This window comes from Perca fluviatilis, chromosome 16 (genome assembly GCF_010015445.1).
Source record: "Perca fluviatilis chromosome 16, GENO_Pfluv_1.0, whole genome shotgun sequence".
In the NCBI taxonomy this organism is placed as follows: Eukaryota; Metazoa; Chordata; class Actinopteri; order Perciformes; family Percidae; genus Perca; species Perca fluviatilis.
Window position 1 is genome coordinate 29,123,376 of NC_053127.1, and position 26,559 is coordinate 29,149,934.

At 40.7% G+C, this 26,559-nt stretch overlaps 1 protein-coding gene across 3 annotated transcripts; it reads left to right on the forward strand.

Annotated features, from left to right (window-relative positions):
* The first annotated feature begins 990 nt into the window (after nt 1-990).
* ints2 (integrator complex subunit 2) lies at nt 991-26,411 on the forward strand. Of its 3 annotated transcripts, none has more exons than XM_039778714.1 (26): nt 991-1,314; nt 2,095-2,403; nt 2,602-2,740; nt 3,446-3,548; nt 3,695-3,775; nt 3,971-4,084; nt 5,319-5,449; nt 9,661-9,831; nt 10,357-10,577; nt 10,802-10,927; nt 11,127-11,198; nt 13,470-13,584; nt 14,055-14,123; nt 14,721-14,855; nt 14,967-15,143; nt 15,647-15,761; nt 16,496-16,600; nt 16,919-17,083; nt 18,191-18,392; nt 20,795-20,920; nt 22,554-22,755; nt 22,889-23,170; nt 23,611-23,718; nt 23,949-24,054; nt 24,395-24,571; nt 25,709-26,411. In XM_039778714.1, exons 2-26 carry the CDS (start codon nt 2,111-2,113, stop codon nt 25,888-25,890), a joined length of 3,717 nt encoding a protein of 1,238 aa, XP_039634648.1. In that variant the 5' UTR covers nt 991-1,314; nt 2,095-2,110; the 3' UTR covers nt 25,891-26,411. The 3 variants fall into 3 exon arrangements, with proteins under 3 accessions (XP_039634648.1, XP_039634649.1, XP_039634650.1); XM_039778715.1 differs by having other exon boundaries at nt 3,698-3,775; XM_039778716.1 differs by lacking the exon at nt 3,695-3,775.
* Nucleotides 26,412-26,559: the final 148 nt, after the last annotated feature.

Genomic DNA, 26,559 nt, shown 5'->3' on the forward strand with positions numbered 1-26,559 from the left:
TCTGCCAACATTTGTTGGCTTAAAATATTTGACCATTAAAATGTATGTGGTCTTTTGAGTGTAGAAAATACATTCAACATTTAATAAAACCCTGAAAATGTATTTTCAGTACAGTGCCATGTTTTCTTTTGGGGAAATCATGGTTGTTTGCGGTAACCATCCTCTTCTACTATACAGTAGGTCTGCAAACATGCTACCACACTTAATATTCTCAAGTGGGAAAGCCATTGTAATAACCCTGCATAATAAATTGAGTCAAATTTCTTACTTGTAAGTTGCTGAATTGCCCCGAGGTTTTGTAGTAGCAGCTGGCAATTCATTCTTTTGAGAATTTGCTGCATTTTTCCTTGCTGTCAGCAGCCTTTGAATACACCGAGGTCCTGCTCTGTTTTCCTTTGTCCCACAGCAACTGCCATCAATGTGCCCTTGAAAATGTAGTGAAATTTGCACTGCCATATCAATGACTGGGTAGGTAAAAGTCTAGAATTTAAGAGGTAAATCGAAATAGTTAGAAATCGAAAGAGACTTGGGATTTTTGTTTGACCTTTCATATAACCGTAAAACCAAGTATGCCATGCCACATAAAATTTGAATTTGATTTAAATATGGTACTTTTAGATACCAGCACATTGTTAATGACCTTTGTTCATTCGATGTTATACTATTTTCCTTTCTGAACCTTAAGCAGATATAGATATCAGGCACGTCCCCCACAAGAGCTTGGAGAAAAGATTAGATAGGTATGTCTATTGTCCATTAGTTATTAATGGTGCAGAAACTTCTCTACACAAGGGTCATGTGATGTCAGTTTTGGAAGTATGTTTCCCTTATCCAAGGAGCCGATTCCGAACAACTTAAAAAGTATACTAGAGCCAATGCTTTGTTCTGAAAATGAAATACGTTTCCCATTATACTTTTATAACGTATCAATATTGCCCAGCCCATGTTTGTTACACATCACTGCCTGACTGGAGTCTGGTACTACCTCCTCCAGTCACTGTCAGTGCGGTCAGTCAGCGCTGCTCCACGGTGCTGACTAACGCTACACTGGTTCCCTCACTGTCAAAGCGACATAGTAATCACTGTAGATAAAGATACAGTCCAAGGGGATGTGCGGAAACCATAATAGACCGAGCGTTACAAAGACATTTCCATAAACCTACTGGGGCAACAGCTAGGACAAGCTTCTTTCTTTGCCATTGGTTTTGGACTCCCCGTCAGTAGCGATAGAGGCTGACGGTACACAACATAGTCCGAGGTCTGAAGGCCTCGATGGTGACGATTTATTTGTTAAGTATCATCCTAATAAGTGAGGTAAGATGATTCTTTCGAATTATCGTTATTGTATTTACACTGAATATTTACACGGCAGAAAGGACCAGAAAGCACATGCGAGTATTGTCGTCTGACAAGTTAGCCTAGCCTAGCTGTTAGCTAGCTACTAGCATGCTAAGGGTCGATTGGGTATATCAATGCGATAGTGAATGAGTGTTATCTACTGACTGTTAACGTTAGCTATTAGCTAGCGTTAATAGTTGGAGTTGGCTGTATATTACGATGTTGCTTGTGCTTAAAAAAATACATATTTAACATTTCTAAGTGCAAACGTTACTCATGAATCGGAACAATGTGTTGACTTGGGAAAACAGGTTAACGTTAAACAAATTCCACGATATAGCTAGCTAACGTTACCGTTAATCTTACCAGTATTAACTAACTTAGCATTAGCACCACTAACGAACGTTTGCGTTAGTTATCCGCGATAGCCAAATTAACAAACGCATTAAGTTACTTATGATCCGAAGATTTAGCTACTAACGTTATCAGTAAATGAGAAATGAATGCATTGGCACTTTGTGACAGAGTTAGCTAGCTTTAACTCAGCTTCTTATGTCAACAGAACTCTAGCGTGACTTGCCTGGCACTTTATAGTTGATAACGTTAGAGTTTCTGCAGTGTTTGATAAACCCTTATATCAGTGCATCTTCTCATATCGTAAAAGATGCTCAGACTAAAATACTGTCCACTTTATTTGCTTCATGAGACATTCGATTCCACCCTTTTTAAATGGTCTGTTTTTCCTGTTCCTTACAGGTTTAGTTGCAGAGAGATGGCAGACAGTGCAGGGCTGCAGTTTGTCAGCTCCTATGCCTTTGAAGCCATGCAGAAGGTGGATGTGGCGAGCCTGGCTGCCCTAAGTGACCCTGAGCTGAGGCTGCTGCTACCCTGTCTGGTGAGGATGGCTTTATGTGCTCCAGCTGACCAGAGCCAGTCATGGGCACAGGACAAGAAGCTTATACTCCGCCTGCTCTCTGGAGTAGAAGCTGTCAACTCCATTGTAGCACTTTTGTCTGTTGACTTTCATGCCTTGGAGCAGGATGCACGAAAGGAGCAGCAGCTCAGGTATATCTGAATTGTGTGTGGCAGTATAGTTGTTGCTACAGTCTGGTAATGATTAGAATTAACGGTCTCTGTTTTTTTCATCAAGTCATACATAAATTGCTTTCTTCATAAAAACTCCATAAAACTGATCACTGTTTTCCAAAAACTCATGTGGAGTTCATTTTAGCAGTATACACAACGTGCTGTCTTTTCTGCCAGGCATAAGGCAGGTGGTTCTAACGGAGAAAGCATCCTGGTGTCACAGCTACAGCACGGCCTGACCCTGGAGTTTGAACACAGTGATCCCCTCAGGAGACTCCGTCTGACCCTCAGTGAACTGTTGGCTATCATGAATAAGGTACAGTCAGAGGTCCCCATATGACTCAGTCAATCAAAGGACATTGACAACATGAATGAATGAAGTTATCTTAAATGGTGAAACAATGGCATAAGTATTATTCCAATGAAATAAATAAAAAAAAACAAGATGCATCATAACAAGAAAAGACAAGAAAATGTGCTTGATGATGAACTAAATTAGACGAATAAAAAGTATAAAGGTTGTTAACTATTGAATTGAAAGATAGTACTGGTTATGCCACACTAAAGTACCCTGATAACTAGCATTGTATATAGTTTGCCAAGACACTGCAGAAATGGGGGATTTTTGTGATTTTTAGCAGTCTGAGCTACTGCATTTTGTATAATATAGAAATGCAGAAGAGACATCTTTCATGCTTGAATACAGAGAGACAGATATGTCTAAATATAAATAAATTAAGGCATGAATTATTTAGTACACATTTCTGAATGATTGAAAATATGTTACTTGTGGAAATGGGTCTTGAATGTAAGAAACAAGATTGCACACCTTCCTTTACTTTTTCATCAAAGCTTAAGTTGGCATCAGAAATGATTCCCAAATTTCAGGCAGCTGCTCTTACACTGACAAATTCTATACTTTTTTTTTTGTACTGCAATTGCCCTTCAGTACTTCACCTAATAGGATGACTTGGATGATTGATCCACACCGTCTGTTTTCCATTACCTTGTTATTTCTTAGGTGGCAGACTCAAATGGAGAGTTTTTCTTAAAGTCCTCTGAACTTTTTGAAAGCCATGTTTACTTGGATGAGGTCGCAGATGTCCTCTGCATTTTACAAGCAGGTACCCAACTCCTTTCATCTTCTTAATAGTTTTTACCTAAAGGTGCTGTGGAAGTGGAATGGTGCTGAATACAATGGATTTTGTACACATATACTCTATGCTGTATGAGCAAACTTTAGATTAGATTCAATTTTATTGTCATTTAGCAGAGTACAGGTACAGAGCCAATGAAATGCAGTTGACATCCAACCAGAAGTGGAAAGGAAGCATTAAATACCAAAGTGCAGGTTGAGTACAGTATTCTGTGCAGTTATGTAGACGATAGAGATTGATTATGTACAACAGTTATAGACATCACCTGTGTATTAAGAAAAAAACCTAATCTTTCTGTAAAGCCAGCCTGAAAATAATCCACCTCAGTGATATTGTCCTCTGCAGTTGACAAGTTGTTGTCTAGAATGTTTCTTTTTCTTTTTTCCTAGAGCTGCCCTCGTTGCTCCCCATTGTTGATGTGGCAGAGGCTTTGCTTCATGTCCGCAATGGAGACTGGTTTCTGTGTCTGTTGGTTGCCAATGTCCCTGACAGCTTCAATGAAGGTAATTCATCTGTCTCACAACACTGAACATGCTGCCAGCTGATAATTTAAGATAGAGTGGCTGTTTAATTGCCAGTACTAGCTTCATATGGTTAGTGAGTGTACCTGCTGTGGCAGAAATAGGGCTTTACTTAACCATAAAAAGGTTTCTGTGATAGCTTCATTATAATCATAGGCAGATTGCTATTGAGTTGCCATCTCATGTTTTCTTTCTGAGTTTAGATGTCTCCCCTTTATTCTAGCCATGCCACTGGCCCAAGTGTATATGAATTGATTGATGATGAACATTATTGTGTTGCTCTGGCTCACAGGGTGTGCTTTGAGGGACGCATTATATATAAAACGCTCGCTGTCTCCAGTGCAACCTTATCACACAGAGGGTCAGGTCTAAGTCAATAGCTTGTGTGTGTGTGTTACATATCAGTCAACATTAAGGAATCCTTTTGGCTTTGTTAAAGGAAAATCCCTTGTTTCATTGAATTGAAAGTGAAATAATTTGATCTAATGGTGAAGTGTGGGGAATGGCTCTGTCTAGAAGCATCAAGGTCTGTCATGTTGAACACGAGCTGGTAACCAAACCTAACTCCACTGGCTCCTTTATGGCATATGAAATAATCCAGTAGTGGCAGAGATGGAAACTGATATCATTTCAGTGCATGCCATAGTCTAGGCCAACCGTAAATAGTTGGCCTTTTAAATTGTCAGCTGTGGAAAAAGTACAAGGAATAATGAGATAATGCTGTGGAAATGCTGTCTTGTGATGGCTGTTAAATCTTATTTACAGGCAAATAAATGAGTCATGATTCTATGGTTTAGGGTATTTATGGAGGAACGTGACATCGGAGAAATGATACAGTCTTACTGTGGAGACCTTTTAAGCAAGGGTCACATTATAAGCAAATATGACATACAACATAAAAATGTATTGATTGAACAGTATTTCCTTTACATTGTGGGAAAATCAAATTCAGTGAGCAAGTTGCTAATAGCCAGATACAAAGTATCAAAATAAACAAGTCCTAGTACAGCTGTTTTGTTGTCTGCACTTAGCAGCATCTGCACGCTGTAATGATCCAAATTAAATTTAACAAAGCAACGTTTTGATCAAACAGATATTTGTTATTTCACAATGCCCAGTGAAGATCTCAGTCTTGCCTTCAGTTGTTTGTTTTTTTGTTTACCCAACACCTGACAGGTAATTGATTAGTCAAAATTATGTTTTTCTGTCTCTGCAGTTTGTAGAGGTTTGATCAAGAACGGAGAGCGTCAGGATGAGGAGAGTGTGGGTGGTCGACGCAGGACTGAAGCCCTCAGGCAGCTCTGTCAGATGAACCCCTCACAGGCCCTCAACATCAGAGCTATGGTGGTCAGTCACTCACACTATTTAATCAATAACCTCCCAAAGTATCTACTTCAGATGAGAGAATCCATCACAGCTGCTATATTCTGCTGGAGATGCATCTGTGCTGAATTTATTCTGCTATCCTGGCTTTATTTCGCATGAATTATGTATGAGTAAACTAAAAGTAATACTTGTTAACTTAGCACAATGTTTAGTATCTCGTCCGTTTGTGCGGTATGCTTTCATTACAAAATGTTACATTATATGTCATTTAGCTGAAGTTTTTATCCAAAGCAATTACAATTGCTATTTACACTCACCTAAAGGATTATTAGGAACACCTGTAAGATTTCTCGTTAATGCAATTATCCAATCAACCAATCGCATGGCAGCTGCTTCAATGCATTTAGGGGTGTCGTCCAGGTCTAGACAATCTCCTGAACTCCAAACTGAATGTCAAAATGGGAACGAAAAGTGATCTAAGCAACTTTTAGCGTGGCATGGTTGTTAGTGCCAGACGGGCTGGTTTAAGTATTTCACAATCTGCTCAGTTACTGGGATTCTCACCCACAACCATTTCTAGGGTTTACAAAGAATGTACTGAAAAAGTACAAAAAAGCTGATAGAAGATCAACTTTGACTCAAATAACCAACCGAGGTATGCAGTAAGTAGGGCTGCATGATTATCGCCAAAATGATAATCACGATTATTTTGATCAATATTGAGATCACGATTAATTATCACGATTATTTGTTGATTTAACCAAAACAAATTTTATTGCCACATAGGCTAATTATAACTGCTTTTACATCCATATTGTGCTACATTCCTCCTTTATTGAAGGATACTGTGAATGAGTATGCCATTTCAGCTGTTGTGCGACCGCTTTCCACACATGCATGTTTGCCGTAAGGTATCTACCTGACGAAATAGCAACGCGGATTTCATTGGCTCATTACACTGCTACTTAGATGTCTGCGTTGCGCTCTGATGCTCCGAAACCCACATTAGAGGCAACATAAACATCGCTGCATGTCACGCTAGTAAACACTAATAACACGTTACACAGCAGCTAACGTTAGCCTACCGTTAGCTACCATAAACACTAATAACACGTTACACAGCAGGTAACGTTAGCCTACTGTTAGCCACAGTAGTAACTGGATTAAACACAGCTAAAATGCTGACAGCTAAACGGTGTAGTGTGACTGTATTTCCAACAACGGGACGTCAAACAGTCTGCTGCTAAAGCTATTAGCTAACAGACACAAACTAGCACTATGGTCATTGCTGTTGTCTGAAAAACAAAACCTACAGGACATAATGTTGCGTTTACTGGTAAACTGGTAAACATTGTGTCCGGCTTATGATGACCGACTGCTACCTGTTGTGGAATTTTCCTCACGTTACTCTGTCCTCTGTGACTGTCTACATCTAGAAACTAAACTGTGCGGTGCAGGCAGGGAACAGCTCTGATTGGCTCACAGAGGCACGTGATCAGACAGTGGTTTATGGAGCGCTAGAGTGGCTTTGCAAAAACTTTGATAAGGAGCGTTCTATGACTCATTTTAAATATTGCTCGATCACGCAAATTTGATCGTGGGAAGCCAAAATCGAGATCGTGATTAAAATTCAATTAATTGTGCAGCCCTACAGTAAAGCATTTGTGAAGCCACAACACAAACAACCTTGAGGCGGATGGGCTACACCAGCAGAAGACCCCACCGTCTACTACTCATCTCCACTAAAAATAGGAAAATGAGGCTACAATTTGCACAAGCACACCAAAATTGGACAGTTGAAGACTGTAAAAACGTTGCCTGGTCTGATGAGTCTTGATTTCAGAGTCAGAATTTGGCGTAAACAGAATGAGAACATGGATCCGTCATGCCTTGTTACCACTGTGCAGGCTGGTGGTGGTGATGTAATGGTGTGGGGGATGTTTTCTTGGCACACTTTAGGCCCCTTAGTACCAATTGGGCATCGTTTAAATGCCACAGCCTACCTGAGCATTGTTTCTGACCATGTCCATCCCTGTATGACCACCATGTACCCATCCTCTGATGGCTACTTCCAGCAGGATAATGCACCATGTCACAAAGCTCGAATCATTTCAAATTGGTTTCTTGAACATGACAATGACTTCGCTGTACTAAAATGGCCCCCACAGTCACCAGATCTCACCCCAATAGAACATCTTCTGGATGTGGTGGAATGGGAGCTTCGTGCCCTGGATGTGCATCCCACAAATCTCCATCAAATGCAAGATGCTATCCTCTCAATATGGGCCAACATTTCTAAAGAATGCTTCCAGCACCTTGTTGAATCAATGCCACGAAGAATTAAGGCAGTTCTGAAGGCGAAAGGGGTCAAACACGGTATTAGTAGGGTGTTCCTAATAATCCTTTAGGTGAGTATATGTCAGAGGTCACACGCCTCTGGAGCAACTAGGGGTTAAGTGTCTTGCTCAGGGACACATTGGTCGATGTATCGCAGTGGGAATCGAACGCAAGTCTCCCACACCAAAGGCACGTGTCATATCCACTGCGCCATCACCACGCCACAGATGTTTGTGTAGAAGTCAATTAATTATTTGCATAAACATGGTTGCAAAAAAAATTAAGTATCATCTCAACATAGGTATTTACTGTAACGTTGGAAATGATTTGTTTCTCATAACACCTAAGAAATTTGAGGCAGCATAACAGACATGCCTTATCAATTTGTGCCTCCTTAAGTGCTAAGGCCGTGAGTTTTCAAATGCTAAACATAATGGCTTTAAAGATTTTAAAATTTTTTCATGTAACCTTTATTTAGACAGGTAATTCCAGCTTCTTAAATGTAAATATCTTCTGCTTTCTTTAAACCTATATGGAGTAAACTGAATATCTTTGAGTTGTGGACAAAACAAGACATTTGAGGATGTCATCTTGGGCTTTGGGAAACACTGACATTTTTCACCATTTTCTGACATTTTATAGACGAAAGAAATAATTGATTAATCGAGAAATTTATAGATAGATAGATTAATCGACAATTGAAATAATCGTTAGTTGCAGCCAGGCTAGGTCTGGCAATACGAGACTAGTAGTTTGTAGTGAGGTTCAGCTAATTGTTTAGCTGTCCGTCCCACATCTTCGGTTCACTGTCACCGCTCCTTATTGTGTTGTTTTCTGTCTTCAGTAAAAAAATAACTCACTTAAGCCCCTTTTCCACTGGACAAAAAAAACTACTAATGCCCACTAACATGTGGCTTTTGTCTTGAGTGGGAAAGGTAGTCACAGCTATTTATCGGCTCCAGCTCCAATCGGCAGCGATGGAAACATAACACCCGGGTGGACACGCTAATAACGGCATAAAAGGCTTTTTGCCTCCGTCGGTAACTCCTGCGACTAACCTAATCTCGGCCGAAAATTCTGTCCATCTTTGTGCAAGCAACGCTTAAACTTGTTCCAAATTAGTCTGCACAAAGTTTGAAAGAGAGACCGAATAAGTGACGGATATAATATAAGAAGTAACCGCCCGTAACTTTTTTTTTTTACTGGCTTCCAAGCTGCTTTCTAGTGTTTACAACCCTGTCTTCCGGCAAGTTTGTTAGACCAAACAACTAATCGATTAATCAAGAAAATAGGGAGCAGATTAATTGATGAATTTAATCAACTAGTGATGGGCTCTGTTTAGCCAGGGGAATATTATTCTCTAGTTATTTCACACAAACAAAAATGTTAAAAATAGTTTTTTTCTTTACTGATTTATGTTGTGATACACTTTGTGATACTATCCCTGAAGGGAGAAATTTGTCTTCTTACTCCCCCCTGCTCTCCAGAAGGTTACAGCACCATGTCAGTTATCGAACGAGGCCCCAGGAGGTAGTAGAAATTCATTGCCTTCCTGAAGAATGTATCAGCAGGACTTGCATCAGAAGGACTTATACTCTACCAAAAAATGTCCCGAGAATGGTCAAATTAGCAGATAACATGCAGGGACAAGTGATAAAGAATGCTGGAAAATGATGTATAGCAGAGCTTAAATGATTAGTTGATCAACAGAAAGTTAATCAGCAACTAATTTCATACATAATAGTTTCATTTTCAAGCAAACATGTCAAAATATGTGCTTCTCCACCTCCCTTTCCTCTGCTTTATATCATTGTAAGCATGCCATCAGAATAATTTACTAATATAATAATATCATTTACTGTGTATTTTTTTTTCTTCATTCTGTGTATTCCCAGGTGGAGGAGTGCCACTTGCCTGGTCTGGGTGTGGCTCTGACTCTGGACTATAGACCAGATACACCAGATGAGGCGGTCAGTCCCCTAGTCTCTTATGTCAGCGGTCTACTACTGGGTACCAATAGCAAAGTCCGTACCTGGTTCAGCATGTTCATTCGCAATGGACAACAGGTAAGAGGCCAGGCTTGACTCTGTATTGCATTAAACATTGATTAATTAGGCGCCCACAAACACTCTAGTTTGTTCAAATGGACACAAAACTGGTTTCAGAAGTATTTTGGTAAAAATAACACAGAGGAGATTGTAATGCCAATATGTAAGAGCAACTTTGGTATCTTGTGTCATCATGTTGAGCAGAGGACTCTGAAGCAAAAGTACTCTGCGTGAGGTGGCAAGAATGTTGTGGTGTAATGTTGTGGCAATGTCACATTTTTTATTTATTTATTTTTTATTGTTGAGGCTCTCCCTCAGCTCTATAGAAAAGCCTCTCTGCATTATTGGGGAAATGTATTGTTCTGACCATATTTAGACAGAAAATTAGTTGTTCAATCATTTTGTTATCCAATTTTTAGGGTTTATCATCATTTTTTTTTTATCATAAAGAAATGACAAAAACATTCACTAGTTGGAGCCCTAATGTCAGCACTTGGATGAAAGCACAGTAGTGAACTCATGCCTTTCTCTATGTACTTCCAGCGAAAGAGAGAAAGCAGCTCTGTGCTGTGGCAGATGCGCAGACAGCTGCTGCTGGAGCTGGTCGCTATCCTGCCACGCTCCCGCAGCACCCACATGCCCAATGACGGTGATATGGAAGAGGAGGCCAGCGCAGGGTACTCTGGCCTCAGAGAGGAGCATGTGGTGAAGGCCAGCGCTCTGCTCCGACTGTACTGTGCCCTCATGGGCATTGCGGGCCTCAGGTAGGTCAAAGAGGATGCAGTAGCCCTACTGATTTGATTGTTTTTAGAGTTTGATTTTGAGATTTGAAAGCAAGTGTGTTTCCTGTTGTTTTTAATTCTAAATGCTTTATTTTATTATTTAAATGTTCCACAGTCAGTGAATGTGTTTAGAGCATTGGTTTAATTATTAAAAAAAAAAAAGTTCATGTCTTTGAGATAATGTACTCAATGTGATCCCTATGCAGACCTACAGATGAAGAGGCAGAGCAGCTCTTGCAGTTGATGACCAGCCGGCCCCCGGCCACACCTGCCGGCGTGCGCTTTGTCTCTCTGTCCTTCTGCAAGCTGCTGGCCTTCCCTACTCTGGTCAGGTACATAACGCTAGTCTTATTGACTCCTACTTTTAGACATCTTTGCACAAATACAGTTTGTTGGGATCACAAACCCTATTGAACTCACAGTGGTCTTGAGTTTTGATTTTCTGCCAATGCAGCATGCAAGTCTTTTGGAATTGAATATCGTCACTTTGTTATATGGAGTTTGAGCATTATCATCTTTGTGTGTGTCTAGCACTCCAGAGCAGGAACAGCTGATGGTCATGTGGCTCAGCTGGATGATCAAAGAGGAGGAATACTTTGAGAGGTAAGGAGAATCTCTCTACACTTTTTTTCATGATAATGAGGCATTATTGAACAGGTATTATTGAACAGACATTACTGTGTGAAGAAACTGTGTTACTTAGTATGCATGTTCGAACAATGGTGAGTACATTTTAACCAAAATCTGTCACAATTAAGATCCTTATGACGTACTCTAAGCAATGTTGGGTGACGGCACTTCTTGTTGACGTTCAAAGTATTTTCAAACAAAACGAGGCTAGCTCGCCCCTCTCTCCTCCTCATCCCATCCCCTCCCTTCTGTGCTTCCGTGCACTTACCCCCCAACCCAAAATCCTTCTTGTCGGTTATTGGCTGTGGTGCAGGTTGGCACAGTTTGTTTTTGTTACAGTTTGTGGAGCCTGGGCTGTCTACAGGGACCGCGTTTTTTTTACAGTGTGTTCAGAGGACAGGCAGCTCGCAGATAGTGAGGAGATGTTTGCTGTATGTGACAAAAAACGTGTGACATCGCTTAGAGCACCTTTTAATTAAATGAAGCTCAACTTTTCACTGTGTGATTTTAAATATGTGGGTAGTAGATACACTTTGTACATATCTAATATCTATTCACAATGAGATTTTGTAGCGCTTACCTCTGGTCGGACCAGGGTTATTTGACCTGTGTTCAACCCTTATTTTGTCAATTCTAACCAAGCCAGTCAACACTGGTCATTACAATTCAGAGACCAGCTGGGTCAAAACCTGGGAGAGATGCATACCAATTACCTGACATGCTGGGCAGTTTACACTCCTATTCAGTGAACAGCTAACATTGTCATATACGACCAGTCCAGCTGTACGCCCTCAGAACTAGTGTTTTGTATGCTACTTGAAATCCTCATTGTACAGTAGGCTATATATATTAGTACATCACAATGATAAACACAGTTATCTTCGACATTAAAAAAGACTGAACTGGTTTGGACTGTAATATTATGATAACTCCATTGCAAACCCAAGGTTTCAACGTCAAAATAAAAAAAGAAACAGCCATTAGCAGACTGGGTTTATAGGGTTTGGTCTCGTCCTCAGTAAATGTCTTATTAAAGGATTCAGCAGTGGTGGAAGTATTCAGATCTATTCAGTATTTTTACAGTGTGGTATTAGTACCTTTTACTTAAGTAAAGGTACTAATACCACACTGTAAAAATACTCTGTTACAAGTAAAAGTCCTGCATTGAAAATGTTACTTAAGTAAAAGTATGAAAGTATCATCAGAAAAATGTACTTTAAGTATTAAAAGTAAAAGTACTCGATGCAGAAAAATCCTCACATTTTAGAAACTGGAAACGATCCAAACATTTCTTTCAATCAACTAAGTGTTTAATGTTCTAATCATTTCAGCTGGACTTGTAGGCCTGTATAGTTTTTGGGGTAGTTTAACTACAAAAAAAAACATCATATTTTATAAAATTCATGTGTTTTGTGTGCAAAAATCTTAATTTGTTAAGTAAATAGTAACTAATGATGTCAGATTAATGTAGTGGAGTAAAAAGTACAATATTTCTTTCTGAAATGTAGTGTAGTAGAAGTAGAAAGTTGCATGACACGAAAAGAATCAAGTAAAGTACAAGTACTTCAAATTTGTACTTAAGTACAGTACTTGAGTAAATGTACTTAGTTACATTCCACCACTGGGATTCAGACACTATTCTTACCATACTAAACTGGTATGATCTTGGTCACTGCACTTCTGCTCTAGAAGAGCATGTCAGCTACAGAATTTATTGACACTTAATAACACAATGAGGAAGAAAGGGTTAAACAATATGGCTCAGAATAAGTAAAGAGCAGTAGAAGTTAAGGGATGAGTTAAATGTGGTAATTCCATGTCTGAATTTGTACTTGAATGTATGTTTGCTTTGTGTATGTCCACTATTTGAAGGCATTTGATGTTCCCTCTGTAATTGTTTATCTTTCATCAAAATAGGCATAGATAAACTCCGCAAAGCTTTTGTTTGTATGTTAAAATTAAGTCAATATGGCCCGTCTTAACGTCACATTATAACTGCAGCAATGCATATGAATGTGTGTTTGTTTGAGACTCTAGTCCATAAAGCATACATCATCACAGAGTCTTATGGGGCTTTAGGGGCGATTTTAAGGGATACATGCTGATAGAAGAGTGAGTGTGTGTGTGTGTGGCGTTGATGCAACTAGCATAATCAGTTTATTAAAATTCTGTCCTGTAAGATGCAGGATTAATGACACTTTTCTTACTCGTCTCCCATGCATATGTGTGTCCTCCTCCTTACAGTGCTGCAGGCGTATCTGCTTCTTTTGGAGAGATGCTATTACTGGTTGCCATGTATTTCCATAGCAACCAGCTCAGCTCCATTATTGAGTTGGTGTGCTCTACTTTGGGGATGAAGGTAAGGTGGTAGGTGGGAGGGAGGCAGCGATCAATACATCAGTCTGGCTGACCAGCTACTGGCCCCACTCATCCACTGCAGCAGTGGTGCATATAAAGACTATATCACTGATGAAACACTTTCAGCATACACATATAATCTACCAAGACACTCTATACCCTGTGGCCAATTTGCTGTTTTATTACTTATTAAGTGCACTATTGTTTCCTGCCTGTGTGCTAAGTAGTTTTCCTGTCTCAGTGTATTTTCCACTAAGATGTGTAATGTAATTGGATTTAGAGCCTGTTTGTTTCCACCCCTAGGGCAATCCTCTCAGTTCGACGTTGCGCCTGCCATGTAGAATCTTTCTTATGAAATATGAAAGGAGGGAATTACAAAATACCAGCACAGTTGCCTGCGGGTTGTTTTCACTCACAGTAAACCTACCATTGTTGACGTTCTTTTTCTTGCCAATGTTCAACTTACTACAGATTGCCATCAAGCCCAGCTCTCTAAGCAAGATGAAGACTATCTTCACACAGGAGATCTTCACCGAACAGGTATACATACATTGTAATCCTTATGGACATTTTCTCTCTGCTTATTCCAGTGTTCAATTATTTATTTGTCTATTTGTGTTGGGTTTAATTCTCAACAATTATTTGTTTTCCCCATTGAGAGCCACTGTAAACTCAGGAATATAGAAGCTTATAATTTAACAACTTGTGAAAATGAAAATAAATGTCCCTCTAAAAGTGGTCATAAATCACTTTAATGTACATTATTTAACTCTACCCAGCTGTTTTGAGTAAAGGTATAAATGCCTCCGTATAAGTCTCAGACGCATTTCTATCATCTCACTGCATATCATATCATATATCATCATATGGCCCAGTCCTGCATCTGTGTATGTACTTGATGTATGATGCAGTCAGTCATGTTTACTCTCACGTATGTTGTTAACTTTAATTAGCAATCAAGAAGTTTTAAACGTTACCATACTCTCAGTAGAAGAATGAAAGGAGCTTGTTAGTGAACCAAAGTTCTGCACAATCTCACTATAATGTAACATTGAACTATACAGAATTTGTAGGTGTGCTTTGTCTGTTTTCCATTGTTGCTTTTCAGGTAACTTGTTTTTGATTTCTGGTGTGTAGGTTGTTACAGCCCATGCGGTGAGGGTTGCAGTGACCAACAACCTAAGTGCCAACATCACAGGATTCCTCCCCATTCACTGTATCTACCAGCTGCTTCGGAGCAGAGCCTTCACCAAGCACAAAGTGTCCATCAAGGTAGGAGATTTGCACTAAATGGCTCACTGATGAATGGATGACTAGCTGTGTTAAGTCGGTTTCATTTTTAAAAATTTTGCCCTCGGGTGCTGTCCTTGTGTGCATCTCCAGGATTGGATCTATCGCCAGCTCTGTGAGACAACCACCCCCATCCATACCCAACTGATTCCCCTAATTGACGCCTATATCAACTCCATCCTCACTCCAGCATCCAAAGCCAACCCAGAGGCCACCAACCAGCCCATCACCGAGCAGGAGATCCTTAATGTCTTCCAGTGCTCTGCTGGGGTGAGTCAGCCCAAGGGTCTCATGGGAACTGCAAAAACCTTATACTTAACCTACAGTTAATGACCTACAGTTTTTTGTTTTTTTTTGGTATGCTCTATAGTTTTACATATCCTATTTTGTTAATATCTGATGGCCTGTGTGAGTATTTAAAGGCAATATTTTATTCTTAAATTACCAGAGTTAATAGTTTGTTTCCTCTCTTCAATGGCAATGCTCCCTTTTTAATATCAAATCTTTTTTTTATTCTTCAAAATCCTTTTGTATTTAAAAACAAGTATTTTTTGATGCTGCAAACACAAGTTTTTATGACATGAATGTTTTAATAATGACTAAAGTTTTTTTATAGTCCATGTAAATTGGCTTGTTTGAATGGAAACTCCAAGCGTTATAGGTTATATATTGCTGATGAATCTAAGTACCCATCCCCACATTCATAGCCCTATTTTTCTGCCCATCCCGTCCCTGACCTGTAGCTGCTGTGCTTCTCTTTTGCTGTTGGTTAGCAAGGAGAGGGTAGTCGAGGAGTACGGCAACGCTACTCCATCACCACCCAACTCCTTATCCTCTACTACATCCTGTCGTATGAAGAGAACCTGTTGGCTAGCACCAAACAACTGGGTATGTACCTGACAATACTGGTGTCCCATATAACACTGCACTGTGACTGGGTTCCCACTGTGCTGTGCTGTCACTTCCTTCCATTTCTTATTTTCTGCCTGTCCAAAGTGCATCCATTGTCATCTCCTCCACTGAAGGATGTATTGTATATGAAATGGAGGGAATTCTTCAGGCAGTGCGAAGAGAAAGGCAGCTTTTGTCCTCTGTTAAGTTGTAGGAGATGCTCTCACTCTGGATGTGCAGTCATTCATCATTTTCACTCTCTGCACTGAATGTTGGCCGCTTCGTAGAGAATAAATGGAGGACTGACAAAAAGCCAAGTACAATGGCTGCGGGAGCTGAGCTAACTAGGACAGCTGTAGGTTAGATTGAGCATTAGCAGTTAGCCTAGTCAGTGTTTATTTTCTCCCATGATGAGCTCTCCTCTTGCCCTTCATTAGGCCAGATTTATGTGAGAGTTTATGCCCATCTCTTTAATTGCTGTGTTTACCTAAGTGCTCCCACAGCCTTCAAGGAAGGAGTAATGAAGCCCATCAGCAGTGGTAATGAACCCACGTCAATGAAAAATCACCTCCGCTCCTCTACCGCATCGGCACAGCGGCTCTGGCGTCCTTACGCTGCCAAATAAAACACTTATGCTCCGTCATGTCCTTTTCTTGCTTCGTGTTATCATCCTCTTTGTTTCCTGTCTCATAGTTTCTTTGCTTCACTCATCCTTTCTCTCTTATTTAAAGCCTTGATGCAGAGGAAACCAAAGTCCTACTCAGCAGCCTTGATGGACCAGATCCCCATTAAGTACTTGGTTACCCAGGCCCAGGGACTGCAGCAGGAGCTAGGGGGTGAGACATGGGCTTCACGTTTTGGTTACATCTCTATATCCACCTTTATTTTACTTAAATGGTATTAAATACTTGGAAGCACACAAGTTACATACCAAGATTGTAGTAATATCTCAGTAAATATTACTACGCCACCAGATAGGCCTCCAATCTGTTTCTCTTTCAGTAATAAAGAATGTTAGTGATTATCCCTTGGTGAAAATAATTAAGGCTTTTATGTTTGAGAAAAGGAACACTCAAAAAAGAAAATAAACAACACTAAATTCTTGGGGGAAGAACACTTTAAAATAACCTTCCTTTCTCCTTTCCTGTTCCCAGGTCTGCACTCTGCCCTGCTGAGGCTGTTGGCCACCAACTACCCCCACCTATGTCTAGTTGAGGACTGGGTGTGTGAAGAGGAGGTGACTGGTACCCTGCCCCTGCTGAGGAGGATGATGCTCCCCAGCAACACCTGCAGATATACTCAGAGCCAGCTCCACCAGGGTGAGGACGGTGGGAATAAGGGATGAAAGAAATAGAGTTTGTGCAGAAGGTTAAGGCTGGTAGATCCTTATTTAGAGCTCCCATGCCTTTCTGCTAGCATTGCCAGATTTTTTGAAATGTGAGAAATATTATCAAAGTCCTTTAACAATCAGTGCCATATACTGTATATGCATAAGTTAAATAGAAATAAAATAACACTACGAGAGTTTATTAGATACAATTCAAAGGTAAATAGAGATTAAGATTGAAAAGAGTTTAAAGGCAAATCTCAGAGTGATCTTCAAAGTGAATCCAGAAATAAACCTCCAGCAGTGGTGGTAACCTAGGAGCCAGGGTTGTGTAGGAGGAGAGTAGTGTTACCAGCCTTGAGTGGAACAGGGAAGACACCCTAATATTGGATAAGACATTTACAGTTGTAAGCCGTTATCTAACTGAAATCTTATCTCAATGGTTAATCCCTCAAGGTTTAGAGGATAATGCTGTAATTGTTTTTTCTTTGATAGAGACCCTTGACAAAATGCAAAAGCGTAACAGATAATCAGTTTCACACACTATTATGCAGGTTAATGCGTATGTGTACCTTTACAAATTGATATTTAATATTTTATGCAGCTATGCACAATTGTGTTCTTCTAACATATCCAGGGTGTGTTTAAGGTTTCCTCTGCGTTGCAACATTCCTCTGAATAATGGTCACAAGGAAAAGACAATGGATTCATTAATTATGAATAGGAAAGTAAGGTAAAAATAGAAAAATAGCTCCCAGGGCTTGGCGGTAGGAGGTGAATGGGGGTTTCAACTGAGTTAGAACAGCAGACTGCAACGATGGTGTGGAACTTGACCTTTCAAGAGGATGACCTACTCAGTATCATTTTTCATTCTTTAAATTAGACACTTATCTTCGATTCACACTTTTTTGTTTAAAGGTTAAAGGATGATGCAGTTTTATTTTCTTCTTACCACCATTAAGTCAAAACAAACGTGTTTGCCAGATGTTGCTACTGATGCTCCAGAAGGATTTGGTTTTATCTCTTTTAATTTCAAAATGCATATTTGTCCTAAATATGAAGATTAATTCAGCTGTTTGTCATCCCTCACCTCACTCAGCCTTCCAGAAGTTACCATCTAGCAGTCCCAGGCTGATGCGGATCCTGGAGCATTTAACGCTGCTTTCGCCCGGAGACCTGATCCCTTATGCGGAGGCCCTCACAGCCAGCATGGCTCTGCTGCTGGAGCCCGCTGTGCCTCGCCGAATACTGCAGACCCTTAACAAGCTCTGGATGGGCCTCAACACTGTGATGCCCCGCAGGTACTTGCTCTGGACACGATTAAATGTTGTGACAAAGAATAAAAAATGCTACTGTTACAGCCTCAAGTGAGAATACCACTGAATGTCACATGGGAATGCTATATCATGGTAATTGGAAAATTCAATTTGTTTAGATTATGCAAGTTTAACTGTCATAAGATTCCAGATAATTGATATTATATGTCGAGTGGATATGGTATATTTTCTGGCTTAAGGCATTATTAGCATGCCTTGAATGAATGGCATCACTTTAGTATTGGGGCTCAAAATCAATCAAGAGTGCAACTAAGTATCTTTTCTTCACTAATTAGAATGCTTGAATCTTTTGCTCAAGTTAATAAGAAATAAATAAACAATAATAATAATAATAAACAAAGAAAAATGTAAGGCCCTTTGCTGACCTGGGCTTAACATCATCCTGAGTGATCGGCTCATGAGTGGACAGCTCTAATGTGTTCACAAATCTTCAAAACTAGTAAGACAGTAGTGTCTACACGTGCATTTTGAGTGACCACTTGTGGTTGGATCTCACTTACCCGCTCTATATACAAATAAACACGTGCATAATTTCAGTTTGCATGTAAAAAATATACATATTTGAAAGAAATTTTTTTTTTGTTATTGTTGTGTGTGGGAATTTTAGTTGTTACTCTCAACGAAATTATTACAGAAACATGCGATGACTAAAAAAAGAGTCTACTACAAAAATATTCACTAACTTTTTTTCTAAACTAAGTGTTCTATTATAAGCAACTGGAGGTCCTTAATGTGACCCAGGACACATTTGCCTACACACTGCTAAAAGAATGTGGCGATATGTGGCCCAAGACCACCTGCAAATGTGGTTAGATTCACATTTGTATGTATTTTCAGTCAGAGGTTAACGTAGTACTTGAGTTGGTGTCGTCTCTCCTAAGGCTGTGTCAAGTTGCTGTGAGACTCGGTAAATGGATAAAAGGGAGACCTGTGGAATAAGTGTTGTTGCCCTTAACCCCAGGCTGCTTGCTCAATGATTATTGTGTGAATAGATCAGAGGTATGGAGCCAAACAACTCTGTCAGCCTGCGTGAACTCTCTGGACAGAAAAGGGTAACCCTCACTCTGCCCCAGGGCCCACAGGAGCACAGTTACCAAAGCTCTGAGCAGACATCCTATCGATCCAAAATAGTTGTGTAACAAGAAGAGCTCAGGGCAGGAAAACTGAGGGAGACTCTCCATGAGGGAGCTTTAAGGGATAGTTGCCCACTCCTGTGGAGTTGCAGAGGGCTCTGGTGGACCCAGCAGGACGGCAACGGTGTCAAATTTCACTTGATTGATGTCAGTGCAGCAAGCCGCAGAACTGCTTGGAGCTCCAAGAGTACCCTGCTGTTTATAGTTTAGCATTGGTCTGATAAGAGAGGTTAAAGGCCCTGACACACCAACCCGATTATCGGCCGTAGGACAGTCTGGCGCGGTCGGTGACTCAAGTCTGTTCGGTGTGTTCCGTGCCGTCGTCAGTTGGAGGAGATGTCGGACTTCATTTGGGCCGATTTGACATGTTGAATCGGAAGGCGGGCAGTCGGACTCAATGACCAATCTGATTGGTGGAGCGCTAACCCGGAAATGACGAGTGGGATGAGACTGACGAACCCCTCTCAAAATCTGACGAAATGAAGACGGATTCATCAACTGCATGGCCTATTTTCTGGCTTAAAATGTTTTCAGAAACACGTTTCAGTGAACTATTTTCGTAAACTTACTTATTTTCGTATTCCGAACGAGCCGCCATCATGGTCTGGCTTTGAAATCCGGGAGAAGCCAGACCCATGTGACTCGTTCGTCCAATCGGCTGCCGGTTTTCCTTTTTTGGGCAACAATACAGATTAGCGCCGCCTGCTGTTATGGAGACGTATTACGTCTCGCGCACACGCGAAACGTACGCTCAAGTCGGGCGTTGCTTCGGTGTGTTCCCGAGGCACTTTTCTGCCAAAGGTCAGCCGTCGGGTTGGTGTGTCAGAGCCTTAAGGGTGAAATGCTGCCACAGACTTATTTGTGAGTAACTGAATTAAACCCCTACGGAAGTGTGTCTTATGTCATATTTTAGTAGCAAGTCTTTTTCTTCCAAAATACAAATCCATTTTGAAAAAAAAGATGGACAGTTCATGATTAGTTCATAGTTAGTAGTTCATCTGGATAAGTGTGATATTTTTGTCAACGAGCAATTTTAATATTATCCTTTAAAAAGTGCCATAATGTGTCCTGTCAGCCTTTTTGAATGTTAGACATCTCAGTTTGAAATGAAATTGTTTGAGTTATGAAGATCCAAATGCTGGGCCAAAGAAACCCCAAATTAGTCTATTTCCTCTACTTTATAACACTTATGTGTTATATGAGTGAAAGTTTAAACTAATGTCTGTGTTGCAGGTTGTGGGTGATGACCGTAAACGCCCTCCAACCTTCAGCTAAGCTGCTCAGGCAGCAGAGGTACACTCAGAACGACCTGATGGTGGACCCTCTCATTGTGCTGCGCTGTGATCAAAGGGTATACAGGTAACCACAGGACATATTCTAAAGGACCATATATGGACACATACAGCACACATATATAGTTCTGTTTATTAGGGGTGGTACGGTTCGTGAAAAAACACCCGAACCGCTCGGTTCGCTAGTCTCGGTTCGGAGCATGTGTGTACCGCACGGTTCGTCAGTACACTGTTAATGTGCACTAACCTCTTACTGCCGTAGTGCCCACTTTCGACACCTATGTTAAAACAGTTACTGGAAATGACGAGCGGGATGGGCGTGACAAACTCAACCCATGGCAGCTGATTGGATGATTGCGTCACATGGGTCTGGCTGGTCCCAAATTTCAAAACAGACTGTCATGGCGGCTCGTTCAGAATACGATCTCATATTGTACTAAAATAGTTAACCGAAACGTGTTTCTGAAAACATTTTAAGCGAGAAATAGGCCATGCAGTTGCTGAATCGGTCTTCATTTCAGATCGACAAAGGTCAGTTTAAAAGATTTTCATCAGATTTTGAGAGACACCGAGCCGACCGCTCCTCAAGTGGAGTGGGGTGCCGCTGCACGTCACCTTTAGAAATGTCAAGTGGGAGAGAGGCTGCCCAGAGCTGGAGGATGCGCCAGCGTCGTTTATAGTCTGGTGTGTGGGAACATTTTGGATTTCACGTTACCTATATGGAAATGAAACAATATAGAACTGCCACTGTGTGCACGTTTTGTGCAACATGCATTCAATATGATAATTTTAGCTATTTGCTGAAGTATATTCTGGAGTGTTAAAGAAAAAATAAGAAACCGTACTGAACCGAAAACCGTGACCCTAAAACCGTGATACGAACCGAACCGTGGGTTTTGTGAACTGTACCACCCCTACTGTTTATGCTACATTGGATGATTGCATACACACACCTGTTCGCACTTTGTTGGTGTAGAGCTGGGCAATATATCGATATTATATCGATATCGTGATATGAGACTAGATATCGTCTTAGATTTTGGATATCGTAATGTGGCATAAGTGTTGTCTTTTCCTGGTTTTAAAGGCTGCATTACAGTAAAGTGATGTCCTTTTCTGAACTTACCAGACCCAGAGGGTATTTGCCTTTACCCACTTAGTCATTATATCCACATTACTGATGATTATTTATCAAAAATCTCATTGTGTAACTATTTTGCGAAAGCACCATTAGTCAATATCGTTGCGTTATCGATATTGAGGTATTTGGTAAAAAATATTGTGATAATTGATTTTCTCCATATCGCCCAGCCCTATGTTGGGGTATATGGTAATGTACATCCTTGTGGTCATAAGTTTTTGGCTGCATGTTTACGGTCCATAAGGACATGGGCAGATGACGATATATACGTCACATGGACCCACACAAATGGCTTGCATTTATTTTCATAATATATAAGAATGGTTAGGATGGTCTGTCAGATAGCTTGAAAGAAAATGTAAAACTTTAAAACACTTATTATTGCAGTGTTTTAATGTTAATAATCAACTAATTGTAGCTATGTCAGTATATGTTACTCTTCTACCTAGACAAATGGAATCAACAAAGGAAATGCTTTTTTTTTTTTTCAATATTTTTTTATTTAAACATATATTCAGTAAAAAAAATAAATACAGGTTCAACTTTTTTGTTTTGTTAGGTGTCCTCCTTTAATGGACATTGTCCTTCACATGCTGAATGGCTACCTGCTGGCCTCAAAAGCCTACCTACACTGCCACCTGAAGGAGACGGCTGACTTTGAGCGGCAGAGCCAGACGGTCTCAAACCTGGGCGTGCCTGGACAGCCAGATACACCCGAGGTCACCAGGGAGGAGCTGAAAAACGCCCTGCTATCGGCACAGGTATTTTAACCACTAACTGACACACAAACCCACTTTGTCTAGAAATATGGCATGAAATTACACCCCAAAAAATATGTTAGAGATGACCTTTCACACCTAGTCATGATAACCACCTGTTTCTGTTTAACCCAAGGACAGCGCAGCAGTCCAGATTCTCCTGGAAGTGTGTCTGCCAACCTCCGAAGAGCAGCAGCTGGGGGCCAGCACAGAGAGCCTGCTGAGCAGTATTGGGGGCCCCTTGCCAGGAAAATTGAAACCGGGAAACCTGGGGCCCAGAGCCAGGCGAGGCGTGGAGGACGCTGAGCCGGAGGGAGGCCTTCTTAGTGACTTGAGGGAGGTGCAATGTCTCATCTGTTGTCTGCTGCATCAGATGTTCATTGCCGACCCTAACATTGCCAAGTTGGTCCACTTTCAGGTAACATTATAGGAAGAAGATGAAGTGGGCTGTACACTTGATGTTTTTGTGTTTTACTGTGACAGTGGGAAGGCTGGTAGGTTTACAAACCTAAAAGAGAGTGTGTTGTAACAGGTCTGAATAAAAGGCCAACAGGGGCTGTTTATGACATTCCTGCTTCTTATTGACATTACTGCATGACTAGATTTTCTTGCTCCCCTCCAAATGTTATCATGCAAATACCGTGAGTTTTTCAAAAGAGCCAAGTCATGTTGACCCCATTAGTCATCACATTCTGCCATGGCATTAGTGGCAAGTAGCTGCAGCACTAATCAAGCTAATCCACGCTTGTCCACACTGCCAAAGTACTTGTGTGTGCTTAAATGACTACTTGATTGAATTTACTGTGTATTCCTCATTCCTCCTTTATCATTCTCCGTCTTTGTGTCTCTCTCTGTCAGGGTTACCCTCAAGCTCTGCTGCCTCTAACTGTGGCAGGCATCCCTTCCATCCATATCTGTCTGGACTTCATCCCAGAGCTGCTGGCCCAGCCCCAGCTGGAGAAGCAGGTGAGGCCTTTAAACACCCCCTCCCTTCTCAGCTCCCCTGTTTTTCCTGGCTTTAAATCCCAGACTTGCCCTGGGCTTGTGCCAGAGCCTCTCTTACACTTGCATTTTTTCTATTTTAAAGCAGCTCTATTGGGAGCTCTCTGCTGAGTGTTAGCATTTATGTAGCATATTTGCTACATAAATATGTAAGGCAAAATGTGTAGCCGTTCTGAATGTGTGTTTCCACACAGATCTTTGCAATCCAGTTGCTGTCATACCTGTGTACCCAGTACGCGCTACCCAAGTCCCTCAGTGTGGCCAGGTTGGCCATCAGTGTCATGGGCACCCTCCTCACAGGTCAGTGAACTGTGTCTTGTCTTTACGTCTCATACATTAATACTTTTGGTTGTAGCTTTGGTTGTTTACTCACCACACTTCTTTTTATCTACTTTTGTGTTTCCATCCTTGAATTTGCTCCCAGCAGACTTACTGTATACTGTAACTTAATGCAGCATTTGCATACAGTATGTCTTGATATTCGTATCCTTATATTTGGCTGCCACCATCTGGCCTTCGGCTGTTAGTGCAGTATTCTCTCTCCATTACATCAGTGCATAGTGTGTACCAGCCTATTAGCCACTGTATGTATTGTTTACACAGTTCTTGTGTGTACTGTAAGTATGTTCTGTTTTTTTAGTGCTGACTCGTGCCAAGCGTTTCTCCTTCTTCATGCCCATCCTGCCATGCCTGGTGGCCTTCTGCCAGGCCTTCCCTCCGCTCTATGATGATGTCGCAGGTCTGCTAGTACAAGTGGGCCAGGTTTGTGCGTCCGACGTTGCCACCAAAGCCAGGGACATTGACCCTCTCATCGCTCGTGAGTATAGTTAGTCACTTGGGTGGCTTTTCATCAGTACAAAACAATTCCCTTTCATTGTTGTGACCACCAGTGTAGAAACACTGTGTAGTATACATCTTTGAGGTTATCAAGTAGGGACCTCCTAACGCAGATGTTTAGGTAAATTCCTCTTCCAAAAAGATGAACAGAAACTTAGGTGTCCCAGAACTGCCTCTATTTATACCTGATGTCAGCACTGACCAGGAAACAATTTGCAGTTAACATTGGCAGTCGCTGTCCTGATGGCATTATTCATATTAGACACTAAGAGATCAACGAACATGAAAAAGCTCAAATGTAGCCATTGACACACAGACATTTTTGGCTTTTTTGTTATTAGATTGGAGGCTGTCACTAAGTAATATTAGTGGACCTTTTCTGTAATTAGCTGTGCATTTTACCTACACATGGGGTTATACCAAATTAAACAGATAGTAATGTCCAGATTTAAAATTAAATAAATAAAAGGGCCCCAGTCTTAGTCATTTAATATTGAGTCTCGATCCAATAGTTAAATGTTACTATGTAATGTAGCTGCATATGTTTGACAGTTGAATATTTCTGAACTAAGAAAATACATCCTTTAAAGATTGCCTTCAATGGTTAAGGAAAAGGACACAATCTTTTCTAATTCCTAATGATTTAACCTGTGCCCTTGCAATGTTGGACATGTTTTGTAGTTTTTGGATCCAATTAATATTATCCGGTGATCCTGTCCTGAGTGTGCCAGATCTCATCCAATTATAAAGCCTTGATCAGTTTTAAATACTGATCTTGCCGATTGACTCTGGGCAACTCCAACTATAGATAATATGTACTGTATATAGTGTAGATTTTGAAAAGTGATGGTACATGGTAAGACCACATGGACAGAAAAAGCGAGAATTTAAATTGTGCATGTGCCTTGATGTTTATACATTTTTTGTACGTGGACATGGTATATGATTACTATTTTTAGATATATGTGCATACCAGAAACTGCGAACCAATCTGTATTGTAGATCAGTCAGAACCATACTAATATAATGAGGACAGATGACAAAGTGTATATTTAGAAAGATCTATCAGTGTTTAATGAATAACATTAATAAGAAGTTTATTAATTTTCTGCCGCAGGCCTGCAGTATCTGAAGGAGAAGCCTCAGGGGGCTGTGGCTTCAGGAGGAGGTTCCTCCAAGCTGACTTTACCCCAGAGAACAGCAGAGGAACTCGGTGGAGCTGACCCTGATGTCCAGCTCTGTTACTGTGTAGAGGCCACCTTCATGGACATCATCAGCTCCACCCTTCATGGACTATAGACACACATATTCTAGAGGAAGAGGAAGGGACTGGACTTAAACCAACAACTCTATACACTGCCTCAGAAATACCCTCGAGCGGGCTACTGTCAACACGCATCCATTCATCTTTCACAAATGGACTGGCACTGATGTCACATTTGTCATTGGCTTTCAGAGGGTGTAAGGTTGTGGGTTACTCTCATTATGTGCATGTAAGGGGACATGTTACTGTACATCCATTCTAATCTGTTCAGTCTGGACTGAAGCAAAGTACTGAAAAATCCATTCTCTACCATTTGACACCCTGTAAATAAATCATGATCTTCAATTTATTTAGAAAATGTATGTTTATGTGCTCCGAGTTGTAGAAAGTAAAATACTGAAAATGTTAAGAGTCCATTTAATTGACTTATATAGGCATATTTTTTTAAGCTTTAAGTGACCTTTTCTCAGCTACTGAAAAATGGAAAATGTTGCCTTAAATTAATATGTAGAGCTTTTGTACTGTTTGTTTGTAATAAAACAAAAACAAAATTTTCGTTGATGAGGTGTATTTGGGACAATGGGGAACGATTTTGGTTCATGAGTTTGTGTTGTGTCCATGCATCTATCCCTTCATCTAAATCTCTTCCGTTATCAAGACGTTCAAACTGGTCTTATTGTCGGTTTCCCGATTCGGACAGTTGT

Bases quoted from the DNA above. Each gene is read 5' to 3' on its own strand.
- ints2 (XM_039778714.1), top strand. From the start codon at position 2,111: ATGGCAGACAGTGCAGGGCTGCAGTTTGTCAGCTCCTATGCCTTTGAA. The intron at 2,404-2,601 runs GTATATCTGAAT...CTTTTCTGCCAG, and splicing joins CGAAAGGAGCAGCAGCTCAG to GCATAAGGCAGGTGGTTCTA. The intron at 16,601-16,918 runs GTGAGACATGGG...TCCTGTTCCCAG, and splicing joins ACTGCAGCAGGAGCTAGGGG to GTCTGCACTCTGCCCTGCTG.